This window comes from Pundamilia nyererei, unplaced genomic scaffold (assembly GCF_000239375.1).
Source record: "Pundamilia nyererei isolate P.nyererei 1_Seehausen unplaced genomic scaffold, PunNye1.0 scaffold00211, whole genome shotgun sequence".
NCBI classification, from domain to species: Eukaryota; Metazoa; Chordata; class Actinopteri; order Cichliformes; family Cichlidae; genus Pundamilia; species Pundamilia nyererei.
In genome coordinates this window covers 707420-720277 of record NW_005187612.1, presented here as the reverse complement: position 1 = coordinate 720277, position 12858 = coordinate 707420, and the positions used below count along the sequence as shown (strand labels likewise).

General features: G+C 44.2%; 1 protein-coding gene across 1 annotated transcript; it reads left to right on the top strand.

Annotated features, from left to right (window-relative positions):
- The first annotated feature begins 210 nt into the window (after positions 1–210).
- LOC102193047 (transmembrane protein 151A) lies at positions 211–11944 on the top strand. The gene is made up of 6 exons (XM_005748052.1): positions 211–823; positions 8918–9238; positions 9871–10005; positions 10253–10392; positions 10497–10536; positions 10733–11944. The coding sequence occupies exons 1-6, from the start codon at positions 755–757 to the stop codon at positions 11942–11944; spliced, it is 1917 nt and encodes a 638-aa protein (XP_005748109.1). The 5' UTR covers positions 211–754.
- Positions 11945–12858: the final 914 nt, after the last annotated feature.

Sequence of the window (12858 nt, the reverse complement as noted above, 5' to 3'; positions counted from 1 at the left end):
ATAAATACCTGCGCTACCTAATGTAATTTGGCTGGTACTGTACGAGTTAGAGCCGTGCCTCCTGAGTGTGGGCGCATGTCTAGCTCTACGGGGGAGACTCGCGCTGGTGCACGTGATCAGGTGAATAGATGGGGCGGGGGTTGTTGGTATATGACGTCAATGGGGACCCAAAGCAAGGTGCAAACACGACCGAATAAAGTTAAACGGAGACGGACATTCGTGTTTTGGTTGCCGTACTTCGATGCTGCCCGTTTGTCCTCTTCACCTTTGCGCAAAAAATTTAACAATCGGTGGGGTGCAGCTGGAGAAATCCTTGACTCCGGTTGCCCCCCCCCACCCCCCTGCGCTGTCGGTCACGCGCTCCCACGTGCACATACACACGCTTGTGTAGCTCGAGCATCACTGGAGGTGGCGTCAGCGACGGTTGTTACGGAGGGTGACGGGGCTTTGACTTTGGCTGCTTCGTGCCGTCTTTCTGTGAGCGCGGAGCCGGAGGATGGAGCAGGTGGAACCAAAGCAGTAAGCGGGGTCAGCGCGAGAGGATGCGGACGGGAGGCAGGGGCTACCTATAAACCAGGAGTAGATGATGCCTATTTGCCGCAGGCCCCGCCATCGTGAAATTATATACCGACTTGCGGCGGATGGGGTGACCGAGCTCCCTGCTCCGCCGGGGAGGTCCCTGCCTTCGGAGGTTACCGGGGAGGGAGCTGCCTGTGCCCCGTTCTGAGGAAGGGAAGGAGTGGCAGGAAAGAAAATGCAGACGGAGGAGGAGACGGCCGCCGCAGAAGAGCCCATTTTGGAGGAAGGGTCGGGAAGAGAGCAGGTAAGGACATTTTTTCCTGTCTCCTTGGGGTTTACATTCCAAACAAGGGTCCAGTTTACCTAAAGGTGGATGTGTTTTCGCTCACTGAAGAACTATCAATGACACAATTTCTGTCATTGCTTCCCAAACAGCCTGCCGTCTCCATGTATAGTACATGCTTTTATACGCTTATCAGTGTGCTCTTTCATTGACAAAACATGTCTTTGCCGTTGTTTCCTCCGTGATGCCTCACGCAAGGACACGGAGGAGCTTGGTTTAGTGTGAATGGAGATCAGGCTGTGGCTTTAGTAAACAGATAGGGGTGGTAGGGGGCTTAGTATTGATGCGATATGTCTGACAGGGCTGCGTGATGTGTTACTCTTGGGATGGATGGTCTTTTCTGTATAGTAGACCACGTCTACCTGCCAGCTGTCACCACAGAGATGCAAGAGGGTGACATCACAGTTTAGCCACACACCCACCTTACAGCCAGAATTACACAAGGACACGTAATGTGAAATCACGGAAAACCCTAGCAGTATGTCAGGATTTTCACCCCGGGAGTTACAATATGTTACAGTGTACCTACTCAGCAGTGTGTTTTCTTCTGATTTCCAGCTAATTTTACGAACACATATAAAGCTCATTAGCAGATATCCTTGTCCTTATTACACACATCCCTAACTACTGAAGCCTGCCTCCTGCTGCTGAAAGTCCTCACACAGGGCTCAAATGTTTATGTTTACATCTTGCCTTGAATCACTCTGTGATTACTATATTACCAGACTTAGAACAATCAGCATCATCCACTTAAACGCACTTTATCATGAAAAAAAATATAATAATATTATTAATGTAATTTACCAGTGGAGTTTATGACAAGTTTACTAGCTTGACAGAGGCTACTAACACATTCCCACAGAACGATTTGAAGACAAAGGTGGGGTGTGTTGTAATGCAAGCAGCCTGCCAGTGGCAATATGCTTGTGTCACACTTGGTGGTCAGGTGAGGCAGTACAAGGCTCCCAGTCTTATGGCAAGCCTCTTGGTCACATGTATGAATGCTATAAGGCTGCTACTATTATGTTAGTTGTCCATTAAATAAAAGCCCTTTTTTGCTTATTTGAATTACATATCTGGAAACATTCAAATAAAAATTGCAGTGACAGATTAACTGAAGAGAAAATGAGAGGCACGTCATTCATCTCTCAACTGAGTAGTCCATTAAAAGACTACTTTGGTTTTATTGGGCTTTAAATACCCAAGCAGAGTAAGTGTATTAATTGTCCAAATACTTTGAAATACACAGTACTTACAAATAAGGACTAATAAAACTGAAAATAAGAGATAAATTAAGCGTTTGGCACCTGAGAAGTGATAATTCATAAACCAATGGATGTAATGTGTGGACTAGGAACGCCTGTTAAAAGATACCTTTCACTTACAGTCCTCTGTCTGTATCCGTTCCTGCAGTGCAGACAGTGCAGTGTAATGCAATGATTTCAACCTGCATCTCTTCTCTGCCTCCATTACTCTTTTCATCTTCCCCTCCTGGTTTCCTTCCTGTTTTTTTGCCCAGTGGAGTTTACAGCCTCGTCCTCCTATCCCCCATCGTACTCGACTCTCCCACTCAAGCGTTTCCACACTCATATTTCCCTCAATTGCATTCACTTTGCGCCACATGGGTATGCATACATGTATGCACTCTTACTCAGGCATTGCTACAAATGAAGCAGAATTGAATGATTAAGATTTAAAATTGCAGCTCATACTCTTCCATACATACAAACACTCGTGCCATATTTCCATTAGCGGGAAGGTTCGTCACATCAAAGCAGGCGTTTCTAATTCCCTTCTAAGTTTCACTCGCAAATCATGAAAACTACATTCCACCACATGAGACGCCGCTCATCATCAGGAGGGCGAGGGAAAACTGTCATGTGAAAAGAGCCAGAGGAGCTGAAAAAAGCATGTAAACTTAACAAGAATAGAAACAAAATGTGTCAACAGCCACAAAACCTGACTCGACAAAGAGAAACGTTACAACTCGCTGAGAGATAAACAAGAATAGCTTTTTCTAAAATTAACACACAAGCAATGCTCTCAATTCTTTGTTTGAATGTTTGTATTCAGTCATTATGTTTGATATTAAACATGATTTTTCTTTATTTCTTCATGCCTGTGATAGTATCTTGTTGATACTGTTTTTGTCATGGGCTACAATAACAGTTATATATTAGCAAGCAATGACCTTCTACATACAGATGGAGACTAGACTTATACTGAGAGGTTTCTGTGAAAACTTTGAGCATCCACCTTTCGGATCTACAGTATTGTAACTAACATGGATTCAGGCTCACGTATAGGCCAACCTCTGCCTTCACTGATATTTAATTTATGAATAGGAGATGTCATTGTTTGGTCTGTAGTCTCCACTGAGCACACTCCAACACAGAGCAATAATGATGATAGCGTTATGAGTGTATGATGACACACTGCTGCCACATCAAGTGGTAATAATTTGTTTGCTGCCACCGAACAGTTAGTAGAAACCTGACATCTCCAAATGACTCCCTCCAGTTGTGTTGAAATGACATAATTTTTAGCAGAGCACTGTAAGCATCAGCAGCACATTTTCCTTTCTTCGCTCCCTCACTTCATTTGCCACCCACACGCTAGGATTGCTAATTATAGCTGCTCCAGTCACACCTAACCAGCTGAATCAGTATGAGCTGAAGCACGGAAGGACGGGAGAGCAGCGCACGTTTTCTATTAGACACCTTAATACGGAGAGAGGGTTGTACGATCCTTTCGTGCGAAGCGCACAAACACGGTTAACGGGAAAGGCCTGTGAATGTTTCAGTTAGTAGAAGCAGGGTGTTTGCTCAGGATGTTTAAAATTACTTCTTTAAAATCTTGTTCACAGATCAAGCTGGTCCAAGATCTAAAAAAACAGCCATCTGCAGTCATTGTGGGTGCTCGGGATGCTTCTCGAATGTAGATTGTGTCAAAGTGTCTGCGTTTTGAGCCCAGCAAAACTTTGTCAAGCAGTATGTTTTATGCATATTTAACCCTGAAACGATGTCATTAATGCAACAGAATATGTCGTGTCAGAGCCACTCGCCCTCTTCAAAAGAGCTTCTAAGGAGAGCAGTTCAGACTTTCAGTATGAAATAGGAAAGATGACACCCTCCAGGCTGGGCTATATAGATTTCTTTGCATAATGGTGTCAAGGAAAGTGAGATTTCACTTTGATCTGTTGCAGCCTACAGAGGCAGCTTTAACAGACACAGGATCGCGACACAGCCAGAGTTGTTTTTATAGACAAAAGTGTTGATTGTTGGTCAGTCCTTCAGGAGGTAGGTGGTGGGCAAAAGTCTTGAGTCACCCCTCATTTCTTGCAGTATGTAAGGGAAAACAGATTTGTACAATTTGAACAAGCTTGAAAGTAAATATTTTAGTGGGGTCAACACAATGACTCTCTCAGACTAAGATGAAAATCTGTTGGCGCTTTTCTGCATTCGTAATTCCATCAATTTTGACAAGATCTCCAACACCAGTGGCTGAAAGCAGCTCCAAACCATGACAGAGCCAAACTGTGTTTTACAAAGGGCTGTAGACGCCCACAGTGTAACTCCTCTGACCTTCTCCATCCATACATACGTGAAAACTATTTGAACCAACATCTTCACATTTGGATTCATCACTCCATACGTCCTGTTGTCACAGATTTCCAGTCCATTTCTTGTGTAATTTGGTATACCTCAGCCTCTGCTCCATTTCCCTTCATTAAAAATGACTTCCTGACAGCCACCCGTCCACTGAGACTGTTTCTGATGAGGCTTCAGTGTACAGCAGATGGATCAACTAAAGGTTCAGTCTCTCTCAGGTCCTGTGTCAGGTCTTTGCTGGACTTTTTCTCTTGTTTCTTAACATTAATTTCAGATACTGTTCAATACTGTTGTTTGTTTTAGTGTAGACACAACACTGGTTCATCTCTTGAGTTAGGTGCCTTTTTATGCCTGAACGATTCACAGATCAGTGTTAAGTAAACAAACAAAAAACATTCCTCTGAAGATGATATATAAAAGATCAGCGTTGCTAAAAGTTAGTGGAGTCTATTCAACATAGTTAACCTTACTCTGCAGTGAATACAACATCTGATTGTGTTCATTCAGTAGCAAAGAAAGCGTTTACTGATGTCATAGATCAATGTTCGTTCTAGGGCTGCCACAAACGATTATTTTGACTAGTCACCGATTATTTTTGCGATTAGTCGACTAATCAGATCATGCATCCATTGGACGTAAAACGTACAGCTTATTGCACCAGCATGCATCTGCTCTTATATAACTATCATTAGCTTACAGCTTGAAGTGTTTAAGGTATGTGCTAACTAAAAATAAAGACAAGATGATAGTTTATTAAATTTTAATGACATTTGCAGATTGTTTCGGTGTAACAGACGTCTCCGAAAACGTCGGAGCGCTTTTAAAAATATGTGGTGTCCTGATAAACCGAGCAGATATTTGAAGTTTCCACAGCTACATTCTCGCCTGAAAATATGTTAAACTTTATTTTGTGACCCAGAAAGAATAATAAGAGTAATATTAAAACTAACTAGCGGCCGCCATCGTTGACAACTACGCTAGGCTGCACTATGAATTATGGGACACCGCTTCTTCTTCTTCGGGGTTTAACGGCAGCTGGCATCCTTGTACATGCAGTGCTGCCATCTTCTGTTTCAGTCCGTTATTACACTCTTAAATCCTGCTACTTATTCCTGCGTCCTTTGTGATCTTACAAAGCTTCAAACGACGCGTCGACTATTAAATCACTCGTCGACGTTTTTAATTGTCGACGCAATCGTGACTAGTCGACTAATCGTGGCAGCCCTAGTTCATTCTCCACAGACTTCTGGACAACTTGAGGTCTTTTTACAAACAAATACAGTATAAATGTTGGATGTACCTTTCCGTAGCTGTGACTGCGAAAAGGTGTATAACAGCTTTCTGACTTGACCTCTTTAACCTCCTAGGACGTGGCGTCCACATGTGTGGACATCACATTTTGGGTTATTTAGACCAAAATACTCAATTTTGCTTCAGCTTTTAGACCTGCAGTCTCAGACCATCTTTTACCTACAGTCTATGACTGAATCTGCATGCTTTCAGAGGACACTGAGCTGTGGCTCCCGTTCATGCTGTAAATCTCACCTAAGTTGTCAAGCTGTCGTTTTAAGCTGTCACATGGTTATCGAGAATAATAAGTCGACAATAATTAAGGACCCACAAATGCAACACGCCTGGTTTCTGCTGCTGATAATTATTCATGAATTGGGCTGAATATTGACAATAGCCTTCCAAATCCCCTGCTAGTATTACTGTTTTTAGTATTAAAGCTTTTTTGGTTTTCAGTAAAGTTTTTTTTTTGCTATTTTTGTAGTACAAAAACTTTGTTTGTTTTTTCTAAATCAGTTCTTTCAGCAATCCTTTGCCTCACCTAAAAATGTTTTCTGGTCCACATAGTTGCACACTCTGTGTTTTTTTTTATTGTTGTAGGCTCAAATATCCTGGTAGAATAATAATTACTAAGGAGGTGTTAGTAGGAGCTTTTCCTCCTTTGAAGTTACTTCTACTCCACCAAAGACTTTCAGTTTTCTGAAGACAACTACTTGTGTGCATTGTTGCTGGATTTGGAATTTGACCCTCCATTAGTGGCTGTGTAATAATTAAAATGGCCTCTCAGTCCCATATATGGTGTATAATTCCCATTACTGTAAATAGCTGGCGTCATGCAGAGTTGATGGTTGGCAGAGTGCTCTGATGTTTCATCTTTCACTGGAATTTGTGTGGTGACTTACGGCACTGGTTTATTTGACTATGCTCACTAAGTCGTGCTAAAGCTCTGGCACTCAGGTGTTTTCACCTGTGGGACAGAGAATGGCTCATACTGACAAAAGCTGACTGGGATAAGTGCTTACAGGAATAATCTGACTCCTGTCTTGGGCTGATTGTACCCACACTGGCATCACGGCTGCAGATTCTTGTTGAAAATGCTTGACACATTTTTTTGGCACTGCTGGAGTATTTTCTTCTTCTTTTGGGTAATAGGTAAACGACAAAAGAGGTTTGGTGCCAGAAGGACAAAATAAGGGCACAAGAGGGAGGGAGACGGTGGAAAAGGATGGATTTTGGCAGTGGAGTTCTCTGGAGAGAGGTGCACTCTGTCACTGCTGCTGGCTCTTTAGCTTCTCTCCCTCTCTCCTCATCCTCCTCTTCTTATTTAGCTTCCTTTCATACTTGCATTCATGAAAAGTTCATGACCGTTTCTCTGTCTCCCCTCACACTCCTCATCCCCTCCCCCTACGCTACACTCTTAGCCCAATCAATCCACTTAGAGACAGACTTTGAAAGAGGATGTAACAGAGGAGACATGGAGGGTGGGGTTGGCAGGCGAGGACAGAGTGAGGCGAGGTAAAAGTTCTGATTGGTGGGTACAAAATGCTTAGGAGCTCGGGGAGTAGATTTGGGGAAGGAGGAGGAAAAAGAGATTGCATAAGAATAGACAAATGAAAGAAGATGTGAATACGAGAAGCATTAAATATGATATGAAGTTGGTACCACGGATCATTTTCATTTTCTTAAAGGCAACAAACCTATTTTTAGAATCTTAAGGCCTGCACTTGGATGCTTTTTGGCAGCTTTTGCAGAGTGATGACAGACTGGTGGAGTGTAGATGCCCCTCTCTCTGCCTTTCACTGCTCGCCCTTGACGTACAGTAGTGAAAAATGTCTGTGTGTGTGTGTATACAGTTAATGTGAGCCTGAGTCTGTTTGCACAGTCACGTATAGACACAAAAAGTAAATCATTAAAGGTTAAGGTAAAGACATATTATCAGCTGAGGATAAGGTAAGATTTGCAGTAACATTGGTATATGTTTCAGGCAAGACGCGCAAATGTCCTCTGAAATCATGGGTGCACATTTGTGCGTGTTTGTGTGCAGTGCATCCACCAAGATCTGCTAGCAAATATAGCAAATAGCAAATTGAGGCTCTGTTGTGGTGCTCAGGGAGAAAGTGAAGGATATGAGAGTGTGTGTGTGAGTGATATACTGTAGAAGGAGGGAGGAGAGGGGCCAGTGTGTGAGACAAATGGAGGGCGTGATGTGCTGACAGGACGAGCAGACTTGACTGAGAGGAGGAAAGGACAATGGTGTCATCCCATCTTTTTTTTCCTTCTTTTCGTCATCTGCTTTGTTGCTCTTTCGCCTTGTCGCCTTCACCACAGGGGAGACATCAACGCAGACACAAATAAGCACCCTTTGTCACATGAAACAGTTCAGGTGTGTGTTAAATGTGTTCCTTTCTCATCACGTTTTTATGAGGTATGCATAAAAATGAGGTATGTTTGTTTTTTTTTCCTTTTGGCACAAGCAGTCTGTCTTTCTGTCCTTCATTCACACGCACACAAACTGCAGCAATGCTGATATGCTCCTGATGTTGGAGCGGAGTCAGTTGGCTAGAGAACCGTCTAGAAGCATCGTTCTCATCTAAATTATTCACATACTCTCCGCTGGCTGCATTACAGTGCTGAGAAACGTGCATGCTGGCGTGAGTATGGATAGAGATAGCAAGACTGAAAAGAATGAGGCGCATTAGACCATCTATGTCTGTATATCTCAAATGTGTGTGCGTACGTATATGTGTGTGTTTGAGTGCGCTGTAATATGATGTCTCCACAGTGCAAGTCAGGCTGTGTGCACTTAGAGAGTGGCATAAGCAGTGTGTGTGTGTTCCTAATATGCAGCACTTATCCTGTGATGGGAGTGGGGCAGCGTAATGCATTCCTTTGGTCAAGACCTCAGCTTACACACTTTCTCTGTAATGTGACACTGTTTACCAAACAGGAAGAATATGGTTATTAAAACCTCAGCAGGTACAGAAAACCTGTGTTGCGTCCTTTACAAACATTTTGTGTTCCGCAGCATTGATTGTCACCTGTCTGGCTTTATTAATGAGGCATATTTAGAGGCATGTTGTGTTATCACTCTCGTGGCTGCCAATGTGTGTAGTCTTGTGGCTCAGCTGTTTTTTTCCTCTCTGTGCCTCCACAGCAACGGCCAGTCCAACAGTCTCTGGCCTCTTCCCTTTGTCGGGAGTCCCACTGGAAGTGCCTCCTCCTGACCCTCCTCATGTACGGCTGTTTTGCCACGCTGGCCTGGTGCGCTCTCTGTCGCGTACCCGTTCTGGGCTCCTCCTCCGTATCTGCTGACGGCACCTCGGCGGCCTATTACATCCAGCATTTGGAAAGTCCGTGTTCTAGTGGTTACGTGTACATCCCACTGGCCTTCCTGGCCATGCTGTATGTCGTTTACCTGGTGGAGTGTTGGCACTGCTTCTCCAAGACGGCCATGTTGGCTCATGCTGAATTCCAGGTATGTGTCAAAGTTATAGCCTGTATTTTGAAGGTGGGTGTAATGGGCTCAAGTGAGGTGATTCCAGCACGAAACAGAAAGACGCTGGAAGAGAAATCTAGAAAGACCTGTTATTAAAAAACAAATCTGTTCACTTAGTGATTGTTTTTTGTGTCTGGAATCCTTAAAATGGTTAAACCAGTAAAAATAATGATTAAAAAAAGAAAATCCTCACTTCAAGGAAGCCTGAGTTTAATGCAGTTTATTCCGATTTGTAATATTTCATGAGGAGAGAACGTCATTATACAGCTTCCTTCCCTACATGTGGAAATTAGCTGACCGAGGTTTTTGCTGTTTTTTGCTTTGTTCTGGCCTGTCCTTTGTCTGTCTCCAAACGTACAGCTGTTTGTCTGTCTCTACTAAGAAGGACAAAAATAATCCCACAATAACCAAACCATCACCAGCCTGCACAGCTTTAAACTGTATGCAGATAGTAAAACAACTGTTTCTGCTCCTGCTGTGATTGCACGTTTTAGGCAATGTTATGTCTTTATCTCGTTTTTAACACATCAGGCAGCAAGTTGGTTGTAGAAAGTGTAAAACATTGTGACATGGTTTAAAGCAGCCTTGTTTTACCTCATTGTTTTACACAGGAAGTATACGAGCGTGTGCAGAGACTTCAGCAGGCCACACCCTGTATTTGGTGGAAGGCCATCAGCTATCACTACGTGAGGAGGACCAGACAGGTGACAAGATACCGCAATGGAGATGCATATACGACCACACAGGTGAGGACACTTTTCTGGTTCTACACACTCACGTTTCACCCTTCCTGTTATCCTGACTGCTTTTGATATAGTGAATGTTGTTGAGCTGTGACAAACAGCTGTTCACAGAAGGCAAAAAATTCCATACAGCTGAGTTTTATTCATGCTGGAACATATTTTGAAAATAAAAATGTCCCTCTAGTATCACACATCCTGCTCATCATTATTCGACCTCTTTGTCCGTGCCCTGCTTTTTTTTCTTCTTCAGGTCTACCATGAGCGGGTGAACACTCATGCCTCAAGTTCTGAGTTTGACTACGCCCGCTATGGTGTCAAAGACGTGTCAAAGGAGCTGTTGGACCTGCAGCAACACCCTGCTGTTCGCCTGCGTTTCACAAAGTGTTTCAGGTATCAGCGAGACATCAAATTTAAACCTGTATGACTTTGATTGTTAAAAGGTTTACCTTCTATTTAAGGTGAAATAGATAGTGACTCATTTTTGTGTTCTTTAGCTTTTCAAGTGCACGTGCTGAAGCTGCCTACCTCACCCAGGTAAGATGTGAGGGATCAATGAATGCGATTCATTTTGTTCTTTATTTTTTTTAAGCTTAAACAAATGTCCATTTTCATTTTAAATCAAAAATACGAAGCATTTGAATCAGTAAATTTCTCAAATATTGGTAATAATTTAGCATTAAATCTCATACAGTGTTTTACTTTTTGATTTTTTTTTCTCTGTAATTGCAAGCGAGCACGCTTCTTTGGGGAGAACGAGGGGCTTGATGACTACATGGAGGCCAGGGAGGGAATGCACCTTAAAAACGTGGATTTCCGCGAACACATCCTAGCATTCTCCGATCCGGCTCACCAGCCGTGGTTCTCCAGGCACAAGGTGTTCTGGCTGGCTTCAGCTTTCCTCCTGTCGTGGCCGCTGCGAGTTGTGTCGGAATACCGCACAGCGTACGTCCACTACCACGTGGAGAAGCTGTTCGGGGAGGACGAGGATACCGTTGGGGGAGTCGGCGGAGGAGGGCCAGGCGGAGGTGGAAGAGGGGACGGCGTTGAAGGAGGGACTGAGAATGGAATCCACCCGGGAGGAATTTCGATTGGCATTGGTGTGAATGGGACAAGCTACAGAGCCATCTCTCGTGTCAACACGGTGGACATGACAGAATTGGAGTGGCACATTCGCTGTAACCAACAGATGGTCCCGAGCTACTCTGAAGCCCTCCTTATGGACTTAGAAACGAGTGGGGGGACAAACCCTACAGCCTCCACACCTATCTCTGGGCCTCAAGGCATCACTCCCAGCCAGGGGACCAACCCCCCTCCTCTGGCTTTGCCTGTGGTGTTCAACTCGGCTTACCTCCTTCAGAGCTGCCCCCGATGCCGGCGGACCACATCGAGTGCCAGTCTTCCATCCAGGCTAAGGGCTTCAATGGGAACCACAGCCCTCCTGAACGCTACAGTGGCAGGGATCAGAGCAGCAGGGCAAGGAGGTGGGGGTATGGGAGGGAGACTGGTGCTCAGTCGGAGCGGGTTCTCTCTCGGGAGACTTGGAGGTGGGCGCCAGAACAGCCTGTTTCATTCAAGAAGCATGGGGGGTGGGCTGGGAGGAAGTAGGGAAGATGGAGGAGGAGGAGGAGGGGTAAGTGGCGGAGGGGGTGGAGGTGGTGGAGGATTCCTTGGGTTAGGTTCAAGACAGAACAACGAGGAGACCAGAGGAGTGCTTGAAGGGGAAGGTGACGATGACGAGGAAGAAGAGCAGGAGCAGACGAGGAGGGAAGATAGAGGAAGAGGAAGGAGAGAGAGGGATGAGGAGGCAGAGCAAGACAACGCAGGGGGAGGAGAGGCGAGAGAGGGTGAGAGGGATCGGCCTCCATCCTATCAGGATGCGTTCTTCTTCCCCGTCCTCATTATACACGGCGAGGAGAGCTGCCATGCCGGAGACGACATGTGATGAAGAGAAAAATAAAAACACTGAGAGCGAGAATGTACAGGCACAGGCTGAGGGAGATGAAAGAAGAGAGGAAGGATGCATAGAGAAGAAAGGATTCAGACAGAACACAGTGAGAGAGGTAAGAAAGACAAAACAGGAGAGATGTAGGGAAAAGAGAAGATACTGTCAGAGGAACTGGGAAAGCAAACGGAGGAGATATGACAAATACAGTGCATACTGTAAAAAGTCAGTAAACCCACTAGATCAGAAGAAGAGAGCTGATAGAGAGTGCAGCAGCGAGGTGAGATAGAGTCTAAGAAAAGGAGCAAGGGCAAGAAAATCTTTGCAATTTTAGGTGACGGATTGGATAATTTGGAAGACTGCAAAGTTAGAAATGTCTATCTTCAGCTATATCGGAGCAGGAGCAGGAGTGGGAGGGGTAACAAGTCTAAAGATAGCAGCTTGGAGAGGCAGTGGAGAGACACCAAACCAGCTGAGAGGTAGTGGAGTTTGTTGTTGTCTAATCTTTCTTTAACACAAATGAAAGACTACAAAAAGGGAATTTAAAGAATAATATATAGAGAGAGGAACTGAGAATCGGGCCAATTTAAAGAATCAAAATTGATAAGAGGTTATAAATAATTCAGATGTGGGAATAAATAGATCATGTAAAATACAGCGTAGTAAAGTAGAGCAAAAGACATCAGCATGCAGGACACGCAGGCTAAGAAGAATCCAAAATGGACACAGACCAGATTACCCTAAATCTCATTTTTCCATTTGACAGATTCTTAAAAGCTAGAAAATAAAATTATCCAAAAGATAATCACAAAAGGAGGAGGACTGATCTCAGACACAACAACCTCTGAACAACAATCCTGACCTTGAATCTAATCAGGAAATCCAAATATCATTCAAACAGGTGAGAAGATTCA